Source organism: Rhopilema esculentum, chromosome 11 (genome assembly GCF_057945365.1).
Source record: "Rhopilema esculentum isolate cy_ngs chromosome 11, ASM5794536v1, whole genome shotgun sequence".
Classification (NCBI taxonomy): domain Eukaryota; kingdom Metazoa; phylum Cnidaria; class Scyphozoa; order Rhizostomeae; family Rhizostomatidae; genus Rhopilema; species Rhopilema esculentum.
This window is the reverse complement of record NC_142825.1, coordinates 14,598,808-14,622,138: the sequence shown is the minus strand read 5'-3', so window position 1 is coordinate 14,622,138 and position 23,331 is coordinate 14,598,808. Positions and strand designations below refer to the sequence as shown.

The 23,331-nt window shown below is 40.4% G+C and overlaps 1 protein-coding gene across 1 annotated transcript in view; it reads right to left on the bottom strand.

The window, feature by feature from the left end:
• LOC135693452 (uncharacterized) overlaps positions 1-23,331 on the bottom strand; it is a 95,024-nt gene that overhangs the window by 34,728 nt on the left and 36,965 nt on the right. Inside the window, exons 6-18 of the mRNA XM_089111438.1 lie at positions 22,791-23,126; positions 21,660-22,406; positions 20,572-21,326; positions 19,809-20,355; positions 18,571-19,166; positions 17,215-18,069; positions 16,408-17,115; positions 16,276-16,286; positions 15,775-16,081; positions 14,233-15,549; positions 13,240-14,109; positions 4,012-12,669; positions 355-3,885 (exon numbers count right to left, since the gene is read on the bottom strand). Coding sequence (XP_088967564.1) covers positions 355-3,885; positions 4,012-12,669; positions 13,240-14,109; positions 14,233-15,549; positions 15,775-16,081; positions 16,276-16,286; positions 16,408-17,115; positions 17,215-18,069; positions 18,571-19,166; positions 19,809-20,355; positions 20,572-21,326; positions 21,660-22,406; positions 22,791-23,126 — 19,238 coding nt within the window. The remainder of the gene's footprint in view (positions 1-354; positions 3,886-4,011; positions 12,670-13,239; positions 14,110-14,232; positions 15,550-15,774; positions 16,082-16,275; positions 16,287-16,407; positions 17,116-17,214; positions 18,070-18,570; positions 19,167-19,808; positions 20,356-20,571; positions 21,327-21,659; positions 22,407-22,790; positions 23,127-23,331) is intronic.

Genomic DNA, 23,331 nt, shown 5'->3' with positions numbered 1-23,331 from the left:
TGGTATACTCGATGTTGGTGTTGTAATTTCGTTGCTAGACGATAACAGTACTTGAGTACTTGTCGATGCCTCTACAGAACTCGTAACTGCAAGTGAGACAGATCCTATACTTGAAACCACTGTTGATGTCTCAGCACTGCTTGATGATATCGTATCAGCAACTGAAGATGAACTTGTCGCAGCTATTGTATTTGAAGTGGTCGGAATCACTGAAGAAGGCAACGAAGATGTAGCTCCAATACTAGCTTGCAAATCAGATGTAATTATTCCTGTTGATGAAGTTCCATAGGTGGACACAATCGAAGTATCAGAAATGCTTGATGATATCGAAACAGGAACACTAGTAGAAGCTACTTCACTTGGTATACTCGATGTTGGTGTTGTAATTTCGTTGCTAGACGATAACAGTACTTGAGTACTTGTCGATGCCTCTACAGAACTCGTAACTGCAAGTGAGACAGATCCTATACTTGAAACCACTGTTGATGTCTCAGCACTGCTTGATGATATCGTATCAGCAACTGAAGATGAACTTGTCGCAGCTATTGTATTTGAAGTGGTCGGAATCACTGAAGAAGGCAACGAAGATGTAGCTCCAATACTAGCTTGCAAATCAGATGTAATTATTCCTGTTGATGAAATTCCATAGGGGGACACAATCGAAGTATCAGAAATGCTTGATGATATCGAAACAGGAACACTAGTAGAAGCTACTGCACTTGGTATACTCGATGTTGGCGTTGTAATTTCAGTGCTAGACGATAACAGTACTTGAGTACTTGTCGATGCCTCTACAGAACTCGGAACTGCAAGTGAAACAGATCCTATACTTGAAACCACCGTTGATGTCTCAGCACTGCTTGATGATATCATATCAGTAACTGAAGATGAACTTGTAGCAGCTGTTGTGCTTGAAGTGGACGGAATCACTGAAGAAAACAACGATGTTGTAGCTCCAATACTTGTTTGCAAATCAGATGTAATTATTCCTGTTGATGAAGTTGCATAGGGGGACACAATCGAATTATCAGAAATGCTTGATGATATCGAAACAGGAAGACTAGTAGAAGCTACTGCACTTGGTATGCTTGATGTTGTTGTTGTAATTTCAGTACTAGAGGATAACAGTGCTTGAGTACTTGTCGATGCCTCTACAGAACTCGTAACTGCAAGTGAAACAGATTCTTTACTTGAAAGCACTGTGAATGTCTCTGCACTGATTGATGATATCAAATCAGTAACTGAAGATGAACTTCTAGAAGCTGTTGTGCTTGAAGTGGACGGAATCACTGAAGAAAACAACGATGATGTAGCTCCAATACTTGTTTGCAAATCAGATGTAATTATTCCTGTTGATAAAGTTTCATAGGGGGACACAATCGAAGTATCAGAAATGCTTGATGATATCGAAACAGGAAGACTGGTAGAAGCTACTGCACTTGATATGTTCGATGTTATGGCTGTAATGTGAGTGATAGAGGATAACAGTCCTTGAGAACTTGTCGATGCCTCTACAGAACTCGTAAATGCAAGTGAAACAGATTCTATCCTAGAGGCTACTGTCGTTGTTTCAGCACTTCTTGATGATATCGTATCAGCAACTGAAGATGAACTTGTCGCAGCTGTTGAGCTTGAAGTGGACGGAATCACAGAAGAAGACAACGACGATGTAGCTCCAATACTAGTTTGCAAATCAGATGTAATTATTCCTGTTGATAAAGTTCCATAGGGGGACACAATCGAAGTATCAGAAATGCTTGATGATATCGAAACAGGAAGACTAGTAGAAGCTACTGCATTTGGTATGCTTGATGTTGTTGTTGTAATTTCAGTACTAGAGGATAACAGTGCTTGAGTACTTGTCGATGCCTCTACAGAACTCGTAACTGCAAATGAAACAGATTCTGTAATTAAAACCACTGTGGATGTCTCAGCACTGCTTGATGATATCGTATCAGCAACTGAAGATGAACTTGTCGCAGCTATTGTACTTGAAGTGGACGGAATCACTGAAGAAGGCAACGATGATGTAGCTCTAATACTAGTTTGCAAATCAGATGTAATTATTCCTGTTGATGAAGTTCCAAAGGGTGACACAATCGAAGTATCAGAAATGCTTGATGATATCGAAACAGGAACACTGGTAGAAGCTACTGCACTTGATATGTTCGATGTAATGGCTGTAATGTCAGTGCTAGAGGATAACAGTCCTTCAGAACTTGTCGATGCCTCTACAGAACTCGTAAATGCAAGTGAAACAGATTCTATCCTAGAGGCTACTGTCGGTGTTTCAGCACTTCTTGATGATATCGTATCAGCAACTGAAGATGAACTTGTCCCAGCTGTTGTGCTTGAAGTGGACGGAATCACAGAAGAAGACAACGATGATGTAGCTCCAATACTAGTTTGCAAATCAGATGTAATTATTCCTGTTGATGAAGTGCCATATGGGGACACAATCGAAGTATCAGAAATGCTTGATGATATCGAAACAGGAAGACTAGTAGAAGTTACCGCATTTGGTATGCTCGATGTTGGCATTGTAATTTCAGTGCTAGACCAAAACAGTCTTTGAGTACTTATCGATGCCTCTACATAACTCGTAACTGCAAGTAAACTAGATTCTATACTTGAAACCACTGTGGATGTCTCGGCACTGCTTGATGATATCGTATCAGTAACTGAAGATGAACTTGTTGCAACTATTGTACTTGAAGTGGATGGAATCACTGAAGAAGACAACGATGATGTAGCTCCAATACTAGTTTGCGAATCAGATGTGATTATTCCTGTTGATGAAGTTCCAGAGGGGGACACGATCGAAGTATCAGAAATTCTTGATGATATAGAAACAGGAGAACTGGTATAAGCTACTGCACTTGGTATGTTCGATGTTGGTGCTGTAATGTCAGTGCTAGAGGATAACAGTACTTGAATACTTGTCGCTGCCTCTACAGAATTCGTAATTGCAAGTGAAATAGATCCTATACTTGAAACCACTGTTGATGTCTCAGCACTGCTTGATGATATCGTATCAGCAACTGAAGATGAACTTGTCGCTGCTATTGTATTAGAAGTGATCGGAATCACTGAAGAAGGCAACGATGATGTAGCTCCAATACTAGTTTGCAAATCAGATGTAATTATTCCTGTTGATGAAGTTCCATAGGGGGACACAATCGAAGTATCAGAAATGCTTGATGATATCGAAACAGGAACACTAGTAGAAGCTACTTCACTTGGTATACTCGATGTTGGTGTGGTAATTTCGTTGCTAGACGATAACAGTACTTGAGTACTTGTCGATGCCTCTACAGAACTCGTAACTGCAAGTGAGACAGATCCTATACTTGAAACCACTGTTGATGTATCAGCGCTGCTTGATGATATCGTATCAGCAACTGAAGATGAACTCGTCGCAGCTATTGTATTTGAAGTGGTCGGAATCACTGAAGAAGGCAACGATGATGTAGCTCTAATACTAGTTTGCAAATCAGATGTAATTATTCCTGTTGATGAAGTTCCATAGGGGGACACAATCGAAGTATCAGAAATGCTTGATGATATCGAAACAGGAAGAATAGTAGAAGCCTCTGCACTTGCTATGCTTGATGTTGCTGTTGAAATTTCAGTACTAGAGGACAACAGTGCTTGAGTACTTGTCGCTGCCTCTACAGAACTCGTAACTGCAAGCGAATTAGATTCTATACTTGAAACCACTGTGGATGTCTCAGCACTGCTTGTTGATAAGGTATCAGCAACTAAAGATAAACTTGTCGCAGCTGTTGTGCTTGAAGTGGACGGAATCACTGAAGAAGGCAACGATGATGTAGCTCCAATACTAGTTTGCAAATCAGATGTAAATATTCCTGTTGATGAAGTTCCATAGGGGGACACAATCGAAGTATCGGAAATGCTTGATGATATCGAAACAGGAAAACTAGTAGAAGCTACTTCACTTGGTATACTCGATGTTGGTGTTGTAATTTCGTTGCTAGACGATAACAGTACTTGAGTACTTGTCGATGCCTCTACAGAACTCGTAACTGCAAGTGAGACAGATCCTATACTTGAAACCACTGTTGATGTCTCAGCACTGCTTGATGATATCGTATCAGCAACTGAAGATGAACTTGTCGCAGCTATTGTATTTGAAGTGGTCGGAATCACTGAAGAAGGCAACGAAGATGTAGCTCCAATACTAGCTTGCAAATCAGATGTAATTATTCCTGTTGATGAAGTTCCATAGGGGGACACAATCGAAGTATCAGAAATGCTTGATGATATCGAAACAGGAAGAATAGTAGAAGCCTCTGCACTTGCTATGCTTGATGTTGCTGTTGAAATTTCAGTACTAGAGGACAACAGTGCTTGAGTACTTGTCGCTGCCTCTACAGAACTCGTAACTGCAAGCGAATTAGATTCTATACTTGAAACCACTGTGGATGTCTCAGCACTGCTTGTTGATAAGGTATCAGCAACTAAAGATAAACTTGTCGCAGCTGTTGTGCTTGAAGTGGACGGAATCACTGAAGAAGGCAACGAAGATGTAGCTCCAATACTAGCTTGCAAATCAGATGTAATTATTCCTGTTGATGAAGTTCCATAGGTGGACACAATCGAAGTATCAGAAATGCTTGATGATATCGAAACAGGAACACTAGTAGAAGCTACTTCACTTGGTATACTCGATGTTGGTGTTGTAATTTCGTTGCTAGACGATAACAGTACTTGAGTATATGTCGATGCCTCTACAGAACTCGTAACTGCAAGTGAGACAGATCCTATACTTGAAACCACTGTTGATGTCTCAGCACTGCTTGATGATATCGTATCAGCAACTGAAGATGAACTTGTCGCAGCTATTGTATTTGAAGTGGTCGGAATCACTGAAGAAGGAAACGAAGATGTAGCTCCAATACTAGCTTGCAAATCAGATGTAATTATTCCTGTTGATGAAGTTCCATAGGGGGACACAATCGAAGTATCAGAAATGCTTGATGATATCGAAACAGGAACACTAGTAGAAGCTACTGCACTTGGTATACTCGATGTTGGCGTTGTAATTTCAGTGCTAGACGATAACAGTACTTGAGTACTTGTCGATGCCTCTACAGAACTCGGAACTGCAAGTGAAACAGATCCTATACTTGAAACCACCGTTGATGTCTCAGCACTGCTTGATGATATCATATCAGTAACTGAAGATGAACTTGTAGCAGCTGTTGTGCTTGAAGTGGACGGAATCACTGAAGAAAACAACGATGTTGTAGCTCCAATACTTGTTTGCAAATCAGATGTAATTATTCCTGTTGATGAAGTTGCATAGGGGGACACAATCGAAGTATCAGAAATGCTTGATGATATCGAAACAGGAAGACTAGTAGAAGCTACTGCACTTGGTATGCTTGATGTTGTTGTTGTAATTTCAGTACTAGAGGATAACAGTGCTTGAGTACTTGTCGATGCCTCTACAGAACTCGTAACTGCAAGTGAAACAGATTCTTTACTTGAAAGCACTGTGAATGTCTCTGCACTGATTGATGATATCAAATCAGTAACTGAAGATGAACTTCTAGAAGCTGTTGTGCTTGAAGTGGACGGAATCACTGAAGAAAACAACGATGATGTAGCTCCAATACTTGTTTGCAAATCAGATGTAATTATTCCTGTTGATAAAGTTCCATAGGGGGACACAATCGAAGTATCAGAAATGCTTGATGATATCGAAACAGGAAGACTGGTAGAAGCTACTGCACTTGATATGTTCGATGTTATGGCTGTAATGTGAGTGATAGAGGATAACAGTCCTTGAGAACTTGTCGATGCCTCTACAGAACTCGTAAATGCAAGTGAAACAGATTCTATCCTAGAGGCTACTGTCGTTGTTTCAGCACTTCTTGATGATATCGTATCAGCAACTGAAGATGAACTTGTCGCAGCTGTTGAGCTTGAAGTGGACGGAATCACAGAAGAAGACAACGACGATGTAGCTCCAATACTAGTTTGCAAATCAGATGTAATTATTCCTGTTGATAAAGTTCCATAGGGGGACACAATCGAAGTATCAGAAATGCTTGATGATATCGAAACAGGAAGACTAGTAGAAGCTACTGCACTTGGTATGCTTGATGTTGTTGTTGTAATTTCAGTACTAGAGGATAACAGTGCTTGAGTACTTGTCGCTGCCTCTACAGAACTCGTAACTGCAAGCGAATTAGATTCTATACTTGAAACCACTGTGGATGTCTCAGCACTGCTTGTTGATAAGGTATCAGCAACTAAAGATAAACTTGTCGCAGCTGTTGTGCTTGAAGTGGACGGAATCACTGAAGAAGGCAACGATGATGTAGCTCCAATACTAGTTTGCAAATCAGATGTAAATATTCCTGTTGATGAAGTTCCATAGGGGGACACAATCGAAGTATCAGAAATGCTTGATGATATCGAAACAGGAACACTAGTAGAAGCTACTTCACTTGGTATACTCGATGTTGGTGTTGTAATTTCGTTGCTAGACGATAACAGTACTTGAGTATATGTCGATGCCTCTACAGAACTCGTAACTGCAAGTGAGACAGATCCTATACTTGAAACCACTGTTGATGTCTCAGCACTGCTTGATGATATCGTATCAGCAACTGAAGATGAACTTGTCGCAGCTATTGTATTTGAAGTGGTCGGAATCACTGAAGAAGGCAACGAAGATGTAGCTCCAATACTAGCTTGCAAATCAGATGTAATTATTCCTGTTGATGAAGTTCCATAGGGGGACACAATCGAAGTATCAGAAATGCTTGATGATATCGAAACAGGAACACTAGTAGAAGCTACTGCACTTGGTATACTCGATGTTGGCGTTGTAATTTCAGTGCTAGACGATAACAGTACTTGAGTACTTGTCGATGCCTCTACAGAACTCGGAACTGCAAGTGAAACAGATCCTATACTTGAAACCACCGTTGATGTCTCAGCACTGCTTGATGATATCATATCAGTAACTGAAGATGAACTTGTAGCAGCTGTTGTGCTTGAAGTGGACGGAATCACTGAAGAAAACAACGATGTTGTAGCTCCAATACTTGTTTGCAAATCAGATGTAATTATTCCTGTTGATGAAGTTGCATAGGGGGACACAATCGAAGTATCAGAAATGCTTGATGATATCGAAACAGGAAGACTAGTAGAAGCTACTGCACTTGGTATGCTTGATGTTGTTGTTGTAATTTCAGTACTAGAGGATAACAGTGCTTGAGTACTTGTCGATGCCTCTACAGAACTCGTAACTGCAAGTGAAACAGATTCTTTACTTGAAAGCACTGTGAATGTCTCTGCACTGATTGATGATATCAAATCAGTAACTGAAGATGAACTTCTAGAAGCTGTTGTGCTTGAAGTGGACGGAATCACTGAAGAAAACAACGATGATGTAGCTCCAATACTTGTTTGCAAATCAGATGTAATTATTCCTGTTGATAAAGTTCCATAGGGGGACACAATCGAAGTATCAGAAATGCTTGATGATATCGAAACAGGAAGACTGGTAGAAGCTACTGCACTTGATATGTTCGATGTTATGGCTGTAATGTGAGTGATAGAGGATAACAGTCCTTGAGAACTTGTCGATGCCTCTACAGAACTCGTAAATGCAAGTGAAACAGATTCTATCCTAGAGGCTACTGTCGTTGTTTCAGCACTTCTTGATGATATCGTATCAGCAACTGAAGATGAACTTGTCGCAGCTGTTGAGCTTGAAGTGGACGGAATCACAGAAGAAGACAACGACGATGTAGCTCCAATACTAGTTTGCAAATCAGATGTAATTATTCCTGTTGATAAAGTTCCATAGGGGGACACAATCGAAGTATCAGAAATGCTTGATGATATCGAAACAGGAAGACTAGTAGAAGCTACTGCACTTGGTATGCTTGATGTTGTTGTTGTAATTTCAGTACTAGAGGATAACAGTGCTTGAGTACTTGTCGCTGCCTCTACAGAACTCGTAACTGCAAGCGAATTAGATTCTATACTTGAAACCACTGTGGATGTCTCAGCACTGCTTGTTGATAAGGTATCAGCAACTAAAGATAAACTTGTCGCAGCTGTTGTGCTTGAAGTGGACGGAATCACTGAAGAAGGCAACGATGATGTAGCTCCAATACTAGTTTGCAAATCAGATGTAAATATTCCTGTTGATGAAGTTCCATAGGGGGACACAATCGAAGTATCAGAAATGCTTGATGATATCGAAACAGGAACACTAGTAGAAGCTACTTCACTTGGTATACTCGATGTTGGTGTTGTAATTTCGTTGCTAGACGATAACAGTACTTGAGTATATGTCGATGCCTCTACAGAACTCGTAACTGCAAGTGAGACAGATCCTATACTTGAAACCACTGTTGATGTCTCAGCACTGCTTGATGATATCGTATCAGCAACTGAAGATGAACTTGTCGCAGCTATTGTATTTGAAGTGGTCGGAATCACTGAAGAAGGCAACGAAGATGTAGCTCCAATACTAGCTTGCAAATCAGATGTAATTATTCCTGTTGATGAAGTTCCATAGGGGGACACAATCGAAGTATCAGAAATGCTTGATGATATCGAAACAGGAACACTAGTAGAAGCTACTGCACTTGGTATACTCGATGTTGGCGTTGTAATTTCAGTGCTAGACGATAACAGTACTTGAGTACTTGTCGATGCCTCTACAGAACTCGGAACTGCAAGTGAAACAGATCCTATACTTGAAACCACCGTTGATGTCTCAGCACTGCTTGATGATATCATATCAGTAACTGAAGATGAACTTGTAGCAGCTGTTGTGCTTGAAGTGGACGGAATCACTGAAGAAAACAACGATGTTGTAGCTCCAATACTTGTTTGCAAATCAGATGTAATTATTCCTGTTGATGAAGTTGCATAGGGGGACACAATCGAAGTATCAGAAATGCTTGATGATATCGAAACAGGAAGACTAGTAGAAGCTACTGCACTTGGTATGCTTGATGTTGTTGTTGTAATTTCAGTACTAGAGGATAACAGTGCTTGAGTACTTGTCGATGCCTCTACAGAACTCGTAACTGCAAGTGAAACAGATTCTTTACTTGAAAGCACTGTGAATGTCTCTGCACTGATTGATGATATCAAATCAGTAACTGAAGATGAACTTCTAGAAGCTGTTGTGCTTGAAGTGGACGGAATCACTGAAGAAAACAACGATGATGTAGCTCCAATACTTGTTTGCAAATCAGATGTAATTATTCCTGTTGATAAAGTTCCATAGGGGGACACAATCGAAGTATCAGAAATGCTTGATGATATCGAAACAGGAAGACTGGTAGAAGCTACTGCACTTGATATGTTCGATGTTATGGCTGTAATGTGAGTGATAGAGGATAACAGTCCTTGAGAACTTGTCGATGCCTCTACAGAACTCGTAAATGCAAGTGAAACAGATTCTATCCTAGAGGCTACTGTCGTTGTTTCAGCACTTCTTGATGATATCGTATCAGCAACTGAAGATGAACTTGTCGCAGCTGTTGAGCTTGAAGTGGACGGAATCACAGAAGAAGACAACGACGATGTAGCTCCAATACTAGTTTGCAAATCAGATGTAATTATTCCTGTTGATAAAGTTCCATAGGGGGACACAATCGAAGTATCAGAAATGCTTGATGATATCGAAACAGGAAGACTAGTAGAAGCTACTGCATTTGGTATGCTTGATGTTGTTGTTGTAATTTCAGTACTAGAGGATAACAGTGCTTGAGTACTTGTCGATGCCTCTACAGAACTCGTAACTGCAAATGAAACAGATTCTGTAATTAAAACCACTGTGGATGTCTCAGCACTGCTTGATGATATCGTATCAGCAACTGAAGATGAACTTGTCGCAGCTATTGTACTTGAAGTGGACGGAATCACTGAAGAAGGCAACGATGATGTAGCTCTAATACTAGTTTGCAAATCAGATGTAATTATTCCTGTTGATGAAGTTCCAAAGGGTGACACAATCGAAGTATCGGAAATGCTTGATGATATCGAAACAGGAACACTAGTAGAAGCTACTTCACTTGGTATACTCGATGTTGGTGTTGTAATTTCGTTGCTAGACGATAACAGTACTTGAGTACTTGTCGATGCCTCTACAGAACTCGTAACTGCAAGTGAGACAGATCCTATACTTGAAACCACTGTTGATGTCTCAGCACTGCTTGATGATATCGTATCAGCAACTGAAGATGAACTTGTCGCAGCTATTGTATTTGAAGTGGTCGGAATCACTGAAGAAGGCAACGAAGATGTAGCTCCAATACTAGCTTGCAAATCAAATGTAATTATTCCTGTTGATGAAGTTCCATAGGGGGACACAATCGAAGTATCAGAAATGCTTGATGATATCGAAACAGGAAGAATAGTAGAAGCCTCTGCACTTGCTATGCTTGATGTTGCTGTTGAAATTTCAGTACTAGAGGACAACAGTGCTTGAGTACTTGTCGATGCCTCTACAGAACTCGTAACTGCAAGTGAAACAGATTCTTTACTTGAAAGCACTGTGGATGTCTCTGCACTGATTGATGATATCAAATCAGTAACTCTAGATGAACTTGTAGCAGCTGTTGTGCTTGAAGTGGACGGAATCACTGAAGAAAACAACGATGATGTAGCTCCAATACTTGTTTGCAAATCAGATGTAATTATTCCTGTTGATGAGGTTCCATAGGGGTACACAATCGAAGTATCAGAAATGCTTGATGATATCGAAACAGGAAGACTAGTAGAAGCTACTGCACTTGGTATGCTTGATGTTGTTGTTGTAATTTCAGTACTAGAGGATAACAGTGCTTGAGTACTTGTCGCTGCCTCTACAGAACTCGTAACTGCAAGCGAATTAGATTCTATACTTGAAACCACTGTGGATGTCTCAGCACTGCTTGTTGATAAGGTATCAGCAACTAAAGATAAACTTGTCGCAGCTGTTGTCCTTGAAGTGGACGGAATCACTGAAGAAGGCAACGATGATGTAGCTCCAATACTAGTTTGCAAATCAGATGTAAATATTCCTGTTGATGAAGTTCCATAGGGGGACACAATCGAAGTATCAGAAATGCTTGATGATATCGAAACAGGAACACTAGTAGAAGCTACTTCACTTGGTATACTCGATGTTGGTGTTGTAATGTCAGTGCTAGAGGATAACAGTACTTGAATACTTGTCGCTGCCTCTACAGAATTCGTAATTGCAAGTGAAATAGATCCTATACTTGAAACCACTGTTGATGTCTCAGCACTGCTTGATGATATCGTATCAGCAACTGAAGATGAACTTGTCGCTGCTATTGTATTAGAAGTGATCGGAATCACTGAAGAAGGCAACGATGATGTAGCTCCAATACTAGTTTGCAAATCAGATGTAATTATTCCTGTTGATGAAGTTCCATAGGGGGACACAATCGAAGTATCAGAAATGCTTGATGATATCGAAACAGGAACACTAGTAGAAGCTACTTCACTTGGTATACTCGATGTTGGTGTGGTAATTTCGTTGCTAGACGATAACAGTACTTGAGTACTTGTCGAAGCCTCTACAGAACTCGTAACTGCAAGTGAAATAGATCCTATACTTGAAACCACTGTTGATGTCTCAGCACTGCTTGAAGATATCGTATCAGCAACTGAAGATGAACTTGTCGCAGCTATTGTTTTTGAAGTGGTCGGAATCACTGAAGAAGGCAACGATGATGTAGCTCTAATACTAGTTTGCAAATCAGATGTAATTATTCCTGTTGATGAAGTTCCATAGGGGGACACAATCGAAGTATCAGAAATGCTTGATGATATCGAAACAGGAACACTAGTAGAAGCTACTGCACTTGGTATACTCGATGTTGGTGATGTAATTTCAGTACTAGAGGATAACAGTGCTTGAGTACTTGTCGATTCCTCTACAGAACTCGTAACTGCAAGTGAAACAGATTCTTTACTTGAAAGCACTGTGGATGTCTCTGCACTGATTGATGATATCAAATCAGTAACTGAAGATGAACTTGTAGCAGCTGTTGTGCTTGAAGTGGACGGAATCACTGAAGAAAACAACGATGATGTAGCTCCAATACTTGTTTGCAAATCAGATGTAATTATTCCTGTTGATGAAGTTCCATAGGGGTACACAATCGAAGTATCAGAAATGCTTGATGATATCGAAACAGGATCACTGTAAGAAGCTGCTGCACTTGGTATGCTCGACGTTTGTGTTGTAATTTCAGTACTAGAGGAAAACGGTATTTGAGTACTTGTCGATGCCTCTACAGAGCTCGTAACTGGAAGTGAAACAGATCCTGTACTTGAAACCACTGTTGATGTCTCAGCACTGCTTGATGATATCGTATCAGTAACTGAAGATGAACTTGTCGCAGCTATTGTATTTGAAGTGGTCAGAATCACTGAAGAAGGCAACGATGATGTAGCTCCAATACTAGTTTGCAAATCAGATGTAATTATTCCTGTTGATGAAGTTCCATAGGGGGACACAATCGAAGTATCAGAAATGCTTGATGATATCGAAACAGGAACACTAGTAGAAGCTACTGCATTTGGTATACTCGATGTTGGTGATGTAATTTCAGTGCTAGACGATAACAGTACTTGAGTACTTATCGATGCCTCTACAGAACTCGTAACTGCAAGTGAGACAGATCCTATACTTGAAACCACTGTTGATGTCTCAGCACTGCTTGATGATATCGTATCAGCAACTGAAGATGAACTTGTCGCAGCTATTGTATTTGAAGTGGTCGGAATCACTGAAGAAGGCAACGATGATGTAGCTCCAATACTAGTTTGCAAATCAGATGTAATTATTCCTGTTGATGAAGTTCCATAGGGGGACACAATCGAAGTATCAGAGATGCTTGATGATATCGAAACAGGAACACTAGTAGAAGCTACTGCACTTGGTATACTCGATGTTGGTGTTGTAATTTCAGTGCTAGACGATAACAGTACTTGAGTACTTGTCGATGCCTCTACAGAACTCTTAACTGCAAGTGAGACAGATCCTATACTTGAAACCACTGTTGATGTCTTAGCACTGCTTGATGATATCGTATCAGCAACTGAAGATGAACTTGTCGCAGCTATTGTATTTGAAGTGGTCGGAATCCCTGAAGAAGGCAACGATGATGTAGCTCCAATACTAGTTTGCAAATCAGATGTAATTATTCCTGTTGATGAAGTTCCATAGGGGGACACAATCGAAGTATCAGAAATGCTTGATGATATCGAAACAGGAACACTAGTAGAAGCTACTGCACTTGGTATACTCGATGTTGGTGTTGTAATTTCAGTGCTAGACGATAACAGTACTTGAGTACTTGTCGATGCCTCTACAGAACTCGTAACTGCAAGTGAAACAGATCCTATACTTGAAACCACTGTTGATGTCTCAGCACTGCTTGATGATATCGTATCAGCAACTGAAGATGAACTTGTCGCAGCTATCGTATTTGAAGTGGTCGGAATCACTGAAGAAGGCAACGATGATGTAGCTCTAATACTAGTTTGCAAATCAGATGTATTTATTCCTGTTGATGAAGTTCCATAGGGGGACACAATCGAAGTATCAGAAATGCTTGATGATATCGAAACAGGAACACTAGTAGAAGCTACTGCACTTGGTATACTCGATGTTGGTGTTGTAATTTCAGTGCTAGACGATAACAGTACTTGAGTACTTGTCGATGCCTCTACAGAACTCGTAACTGCAAGTGAAACAGATCCTATACTTGAAACCACTGTTGATGTCTCAGCACTGCTTGATGATATCGTATCAGCAACTGAAGATGAACTTGTCGCAGCTATCGTATTTGAAGTGGTCGGAATCACTGAAGAAGGCAACGATGATGTAGCTCTAATACTAGTTTGCAAATCAGATGTAATTATTCCTGTTGATGAAGTTCCATAGGGGGACACAATCGAAGTATCAGAAATGCTTGATAATATCGAAACAGGAACACTAGTAGAAGCTACTGCACTTGGTATACTCGATGTTGGTGTTGTAATTTCAGTGCTAGACGATAACAGTACTTGAGTACTTGTCGATGCCTCTACAGAACTCGTAACTGCAAGTGAGACAGATCCTATACTTGAAACCACTGTTGATGTCTCAGCACTGCTTGATGATATCGTATCAGCAACTGAAGATGAACTTGTCGCAGCTATTGTATTTGAAGTGGTCGGAATCACTGAAGAAGGCAACGATGATGTAGCTCCAATACTAGTTTGCAAATCAGATGTAATTATTCCTGTTGATGAAGTTGCATGGGGGGACACAATCGAAGTTTCAGAAATGCTTGATGATATCGAAACAGGAAAACTAGTAGAAGCTACTGCACTTGGTATACTCGATGTTGGTGTTGTAATGTCATTGCTAGACGATAACAGTACTTGGGTACTTGTCGATGCCTCTACAGAACTCGTAACTGCAAGTGAAACAGATCCTATACTTGAAACCACTGTTGATGTCTCAGCACTGCTTGATGATATCATATCATCAACTGAAGATGAACTTGTCGCAGCTATCGTATTAGAAGTGGTCGGAATCACTGAAGAAGGCAACGATGTTGTAGCTCCAATACTAGTTTGCCAATCAGATGTAATTATTCCTGTTGATGAAGTTTCATAGGGGGACACAATCGAAGTATCAGAAATGCTTGATGATATCGAAACAGGAACACTAGTAGAAGCTACTGCACTTGGTATACTCGATGTTGCTGTTGTAATTTCAGTGCTAGACGATAACAGTACTTGAGTATTTGTCGATGCCTCTACAGAACTCTTAACTGCAAGTGAAACAGATCCTATACTTGAAACCACTATTGATGTCTCAGCACTGCTTGATGATATCCTATCATCAACTGAAGATGAACTTGTCGCAGCTATTGTATTAGAAGTGGTCGGAATCACTGAAGAAGGCAACGATGTTGTAGCTCCAATACTAGTTTGCAAATCAGATGTAAATATTCCTGTTGATGAAGTTTCATAGTGGGACACAATCGAAGTATCAGAAATGCTTGATGATATCGAAACAGGAACACTAGTAGAAGCTACTGCACTTGGTATACTCGATGTTGGTGTTGTAATTTCAGTGCTAGACGATAAGAGTATTTGAGTACTTGTCGATGCCTCTACAGAACTCGTAACTGCAAGTGAAACAGATCCTATACTTGAAACCACTATTGATGTCTCAGCACTGCTTGATGATATCATATCATCAACTGAAGATGAACTTGTCGCAGCTATTGTATTAGAAGTGGTCGGAATCACTGAAGAAGGCAACGATGTTGTAGCTCCAATACTAGTTTGCAAATCAGATGTAATTATTCCTGTTGATGAAGTTGCATAGGGGGACACACTCGAAGTATCAGAAATGCTTGATGATATCGAAACAGGAACACTAGTAGAAGCTACTTCACTTGGTATACTCGATGTTGGTGTTGTAATTTCATTGCTAGACGATAACAGTACTTGAGTACTTGTCGATGCCTCTACAGAACTCGTAACTGCAAGTGAGACAGATCCTATACTTGAAACCACTGTTGATGTCTCAGCACTGCTTGATGATATCGTATCAGCAACTGAAGATGAACTTGTCGCAGCTACTGTATTTGAAGTGGTCAGAATCACTGAAGAAGGCAACGATGATGTAGCTCCAATACTAGTTTGCAAATCAGATGTAATTATTCCTGTTGATGAAGTTCCATAGGGGGACACAATCGAAGTATCAGAGATGCTTGATGATATCGAAACAGGAACACTGTTAGAAGCTACTGCACTTGGTATACTCGATGTTGGTGTTGTAATTTCAATGCTAGACGATAACAGTACTTGAGTACTTGTCGATGCCTCTACAGAACTCGTAACTGCAAGTGAAACAGATCCTATACTTGAAACCACTGTTGATGTCTCAGCACTGCTTGATGATATCGTATCAGCAACTGAAGATGAACTTGTCGCAGCTATTGTATTTGAAGTGGTCGGAATCACTGAAGAAGGCAACGATGATGTAGCTCTAATACTAGTTTGCAAATCAGATGTAATTATTCCTGTTGATGAAGTTCCATAGGGGGACACAATCGAAGTATCAGAAATGCTTGATGATATCGAAACAGGAACACTAGTAGAAGCTACTGCACTTGGTATACTCGATGTTGGTGTTGTAATTTCATTGCTAGACGATAACAGTACTTGAGTACTTGTCGATGCCTCTACAGAACTCGTAACTGCAAGTGAGACAGATCCTATACTTGAAACCACTGTTGATGTCTCAGCACTGCTTGATGATATCGTATCAGCAACTGAAGATGAACTTGTCGCAGCTATTGTATTTGAAGTGGTCGGAATCACTGAAGAAGGCAACGATGATGTAGCTCCAATACTAGTTTGCAAATCAGATGTAATTATTCCTGTTGATGAAGTTGCATAGGGGGACACAATCGAAGTATCAGAAATGCTTGATGATATCGAAACAGGAAAACTAGTAGAAGCTAATGCACTTGGTATACTCGATGTTGGTGTTGTAATCTCAGTGCTAGACGATAACAGTACTTGAGTACTTGTCGATGCCTCTACAGAACTCGTAACTGCAAGTGAGACAGATCCTATACTTGAAACCACTGTTGATGTCTCAGCACTGCTTGATGATATCGTATCAACAACTGAAGATGAACTTGTCGCAGCTATTGTATTTGAAGTGGTCGGAATCACTGAAGAAGGCAACGATGATGTAGCTCCAATACTAGTTTGCAAATCAGATGTAATTATTCCTGTTGATGAAGTTGCATAGGGGGACACACTCGAAGTATCAGAAATGCTTGATGATATCGAAACAGGAACACTAGTAGAAGCTACTGCACTTGGTATACTCGATGTTGGTGTTGTAATTTCAGTGCTAGACGATAACAGTACTTGAGTAGTTGTCGATGCCTCTACAGAACTCGTAACTGCAAGTGAGACAGATCCTATACTTGAAACCACTGTTGATGTCTCAGCACTGCTTGATGATATCGTATCAGCAACTGAAGATGAACTTGTCGCAGCTATTGTATTTGAAGTGGTCGGAATCACTGAAGAAGGCAACGATGATGTAGCTCCAATACTAGTTTGCAAATCAGATGTAATTATTCCTGTTGATGAAGTAGCATAGGGGGACACAATCGAAGTATCAGAAATGCTTGATGATATCGAAAGAGGAACACTAGTAGAAGCTACTGCATTTGGTATACTCGATGTTGGTGTTGTAATTTCAGTGCTAGACGATAACAGTACTTGAGTACTTGTCGATGCCTCTACGGAACTCGTAACTGCAAGTGAGACAGATCCTATACTTGAAACCACTGTTGATGTCTCAGCACTGCTTGATGATATCGTATCAACAACTGAAGATAAACTTGTCGCAGCTATTGTATTTGAAGAGATCGGAATCACTGAAGAAGGCAACGATGATGTAGCTCCAATACTAGTTTGCAAATCAGATGTAATTATTCCTGTTGATGAAGTTGCATAGGGGGACACACTCGAAGTATCAGAAATGCTTGATGATATCGAAACAGGAACACTAGTAGAAGCTACTGCACTTGGTATGCTTGATGTTGGTCTTGTAATTTCAGTGCTAGACGATAACAGTACTTGAGTACTTATCGATGCCTCTACGGAACTCGTATCTGCAAGTGAGACAGATCCTATACTTGAAACCACTGTTGATGTCTCAGCACTGCTTGATGATATCGTATCAGCAACTGAAGATGAACTTGTCGCAGCTATCGTATTTGAAGTGGTCGGAATCACTGAAGAAGGCAACGATGATGTAGCTCTAATACTAGTTTGCAAATCAGATGTAATTATTCCTGTTGATGAAGTTCCATAGGGGGACACACTCGAAGTATCAGAAATGCTTGATGATATCGAAACAGGAACACTAGTAGAAGCTACTGCACTTGGTATACTCGATGTTGGTGTTGTAATTTCAGTGCTAGACGATAACAGTACTTGAGTACTTGTCGATGCCTCTACAGAACTCGTAACTGCAAGTGAGACAGATCCTATACTTGAAACCACTGTTGATGTCTCAGCACTGCTTGATGATATCGTATCAGCAACTGAAGATGAACTTGTCGCAGCTATTGTATTTGAAGTGGTCGGAATCACTGAAGAAGGCAACGATGATGTAGCTCCAATACTAGTTTGCAAATCAGATGTAATTATTCCTGTTGATGAAGTAGCATAGGGGGACACAATCGAAGTATCAGAAATGCTTGATGATATCGAAAGAGGAACACTAGTAGAAGCTACTGCATTTGGTATACTCGATGTTGGTGTTGTAATTTCAGTGCTAGACGATAACAGTACTTGAGTACTTGTCGATGCCTCTACAGAACTCGTAACTGCAAGTGAGACAGATCCTATACTTGAAACCACTGTTGATGTCTCAGCACTGCTTGATGATATCGTATCAGCAACTGAAGATGAACTTGTCGCAGCTATTGTATTTGAAGTGGTCGGAATCACTGAAGAAGGCAACGATGATGTAGCTCCAATACTAGTTTGCAAATCAGATGTAATTATTCCTGTTGATGAAGTTGCATAGGGGGACACAATCGAAGTATCAGAAATGCTTGATGATATCGAAACAGGAAAACTAGTAGAAGCTAATGCACTTGGTATACTCGATGTTGGTGTTGTAATCTCAGTGCTAGACGATAACAGTACTTGAGTACTTGTCGATGCCTCTACAGAACTCGTAACTGCAAGTGAGACAGATCCTATACTTGAAACCACTGTTGATGTCTCAGCACTGCTTGTTGATATCGTATCAGCAACTGAAAATGAACTTGTCGCAGCTATTGTATTTGAAGTGGTCGGAATCACTGAAGAAGGCAACGATGATGTAGCTCTAATACTAGTTTGCAAATCAGATGTAATTATTCCTGTTGATGAAGTTGCATAGGGGGACACACTCGAAGTATCAGAAATGCTTGATGATATCGAAACAGGAACACTAGTAGAAGCTACTGCACTTGGTATACTCGATGTTGGTGTTGTAATTTCAGTGCTAGACGATAACAGTACTTGAGTACTTGTCGATGCCTCTACAGAACTCGTAACTGCAAGTGAGACAGATCCTATACTTGAAACCACTGTTGATGTCTCAGCACTGCTTGATGATATCGTATCAGCAACTGAAGATGAACTTGTCGCAGCTATTGTATTTGAAGTGGTCGGAATCACTGAAGAAGGCAACGATGATGTAGCTCCAATACTAGTTTGCAAATCAGATGTAATTATTCCTGTTGATGAAGTAGCATAGGGGGACACAATCGAAGTATCAGAAATGCTTGATGATATCGAAAGAGGAACACTAGTAGAAGCTACTGCATTTGGTATACTCGATGTTGGTGTTGTAATTTCAGTGCTAGACGATAACAGTACTTGAGTACTTGTCGATGCCTCTACAGAACTCGTAACTGCAAGTGAGACAGATCCTATACTTGAAACCACTGTTGATGTCTCAGCACTGCTTGATGATATCGTATCAGCAACTGAAGATGAACTTGTCGCAGCTATTGTATTTGAAGTGGTCGGAATCACTGAAGAAGGCAACGATGATGTAGCTCCAATACTAGTTTGCAAATCAGATGTAATTATTCCTGTTGATGAAGTTGCATAGGGGGACACAATCGAAGTATCAGAAATGCTTGATGATATCGAAACAGGAAAACTAGTAGAAGCTAATGCACTTGGTATACTCGATGTTGGTGTTGTAATCTCAGTGCTAGACGATAACAGTACTTGAGTACTTGTCGATGCCTCTACAGAACTCGTAACTGCAAGTGAGACAGATCCTATACTTGAAACCACTGTTGATGTCTCAGCACTGCTTGTTGATATCGTATCAGCAACTGAAAATGAACTTGTCGCAGCTATTGTATTTGAAGTGGTCGGAATCACTGAAGAAGGCAACGATGATGTAGCTCCAATACTAGTTTGCAAATCAGATGTAATTATTCCTGTTGATGAAGTTGCATAGGGGGACACACTCGAAGTATCAGAAATGCTTGATGATATCGAAACAGGAACACTAGTAGAAGCTACTGCACTTGGTATACTCGATGTTGGTGTTGTAATTTCAGTGCTAGACGATAACAGTACTTGAGTAGTTGTCGATGCCTCTACAGAACTCGTAACTGCAAGTGAGACAGATCCTATACTTGAAACCACTGTTGATGTCTCAGCACTGCTTGATGATATCGTATCAGCAACTGAAGATGAACTTGTCGCAGCTATTGTATTTGAAGTGGTCGGAATCACTGAAGAAGGCAACGATGATGTAGCTCCAATACTAGTTTGCAAATCAGATGTAATTATTCCTGTTGATGAAGTAGCATAGGGGGACACAATCGAAGTATCAGAAATGCTTGATGATATCGAAAGAGGAACACTAGTAGAAGCTACTGCATTTGGTATACTCGATGTTGGTGTTGTAATTTCAGTGCTAGACGATAACAGTACTTGAGTACTTGTCGATGCCTCTACGGAACTCGTAACTGCAAGTGAGACAGATCCTATACTTGAAACCACTGTTGATGTCTCAGCACTGCTTGATGATATCGTATCAACAACTGAAGATAAACTTGTCGCAGCTATTGTATTTGAAGAGATCGGAATCACTGAAGAAGGCAACGATGATGTAGCTCCAATACTAGTTTGCAAATCAGATGTAATTATTCCTGTTGATGAAGTTGCATAGGGGGACACACTCGAAGTATCAAAAATGCTTGATGATATCGAAACAGGAACACTAGTAGAAGCTACTGCACTTGGTATGCTTGATGTTGGTCTTGTAATTTCAGTGCTAGACGATAACAGTACTTGAGTACTTATCGATGCCTCTACGGAACTCGTATCTGCAAGTGAGACAGATCCTATACTTGAAACCACTGTTGATGTCTCAGCACTGCTTGATGATATCGTATCAGCAACTGAAGATGAACTTGTCGCAGCTATCGTATTTGAAGTGGTCGGAATCACTGAAGAAGGCAACGATGATGTAGCTCTAATACTAGTTTGCAAATCAGATGTAATTATTCCTGTTGATGAAGTTCCATAGGGGGACACACTCGAAGTATCAGAAATGCTTGATGATATCGAAACAGGAACACTAGTAGAAGCTACTGCACTTGGTATACTCGATGTTGGTGTTGTAATTTCAGTGCTAGACGATAACAGTACTTGAGTACTTGTCGATGCCTCTACAGAACTCGTAACTGCAAGTGAGACAGATCCTATACTTGAAACCACTGTTGATGTCTCAGCACTGCTTGATGATATCGTATCAGCAACTGAAGATGAACTTGTCGCAGCTATTGTATTTGAAGTGGTCGGAATCACTGAAGAAGGCAACGATGATGTAGCTCCAATACTAGTTTGCAAATCAGATGTAATTATTCCTGTTGATGAAGTAGCATAGGGGGACACAATCGAAGTATCAGAAATGCTTGATGATATCGAAAGAGGAACACTAGTAGAAGCTACTGCATTTGGTATACTCGATGTTGGTGTTGTAATTTCAGTGCTAGACGATAACAGTACTTGAGTACTTGTCGATGCCTCTACGGAACTCGTAACTGCAAGTGAGACAGATCCTATACTTGAAACCACTGTTGATGTCTCAGCACTGCTTGATGATATCGTATCAACAACTGAAGATAAACTTGTCGCAGCTATTGTATTTGAAGAGATCGGAATCACTGAAGAAGGCAACGATGATGTAGCTCCAATACTAGTTTGCAAATCAGATGTAATTATTCCTGTTGATGAAGTTGCATAGGGGGACACACTCGAAGTATCAGAAATGCTTGATGATATCGAAACAGGAACACTAGTAGAAGCTACTGCACTTGGTATGCTTGATGTTGGTCTTGTAATTTCAGTGCTAGACGATAACAGTACTTGAGTACTTATCGATGCCTCTACGGAACTCGTATCTGCAAGTGAGACAGATCCTATACTTGAAACCACTGTTGATGTCTCAGCACTGCTTGATGATATCGTATCAGCAACTGAAGATGAACTTGTCGCAGCTATCGTATTTGAAGTGGTCGGAATCACTGAAGAAGGCAACGATGATGTTGCTCTAATACTAGTTTGCAAATCAGATGTAATTATTCCTGTTGATGAAGTTCCATAGGGGGACACACTCGAAGTATCAGAAATGCTTGATGATATCGAAACAGGAACACTAGTAGAAGCTACTGCACTTGGTATACTCGATGTTGGTGTTGTAATTTCAGTGCTAGACGATAACAGTACTTGAGTACTTGTCGATGCCTCTACAGAACTCGTAACTGCAAGTGAGACAGATCCTATACTTGAAACCACTGTTGATGTCTCAGCACTGCTTGATGATATCGTATCAGCAACTGAAGATGAACTTGTCGCAGCTATTGAATTTGAAGTGGTCGGAATCACTGAAGAAGGCAACGATGATGTAGCTCCAATACTAGTTTGCAAATCAGATGTAATTATTCCTGTTGATGAAGTAGCATAGGGGGACACAATCGAAGTATCAGAAATGCTTGATGATATCGAAAGAGGAACACTAGTAGAAGCTACTGCATTTGGTATACTCGATGTTGGTGTTGTAATTTCAGTGCTAGACGATAACAGTACTTGAGTACTTGTCGATGCCTCTACGGAACTCGTAACTGCAAGTGAGACAGATCCTATACTTGAAACCACTGTTGATGTCTCAGCACTGCTTGATGATATCGTATCAACAACTGAAGATAAACTTTTCGCAGCTATTGTATTTGAAGAGATCGGAATCACTGAAGAAGGCAACGATGATGTAGCTCCAATAGTAGTTTGCAAATCAGATGTAATTATTCCTGTTGATGAAGTTCCATAGGGGGAAACAATCGAAGTATCAGAAATGCTTGATGATATCGAAACAGGAACACTAGTAGAAGCTACTGCACTTGGTATGCTTGATGTTGGTGTTGTAATTTCAGTGCTAGACGATAACAGTACTTGAGTACTTGTCGATGCCTCTACGGAACTCGTAACTGCAAGTGAGACAGATCCTATACTTGAAACCACTGTTGATGTCTCAGCACTGCTTGATGATATCGTATCAGCAACTGAAGATGAACTTGTCGCAACTATTGAATTTGAAGTAATTGGAATCACTGAAGAAGGCAACGATGATGAAGCTCCAATACTAGTTTGCAAATCAGATGTAATTATTCCTGTTGATGAAGTTCCATAGGG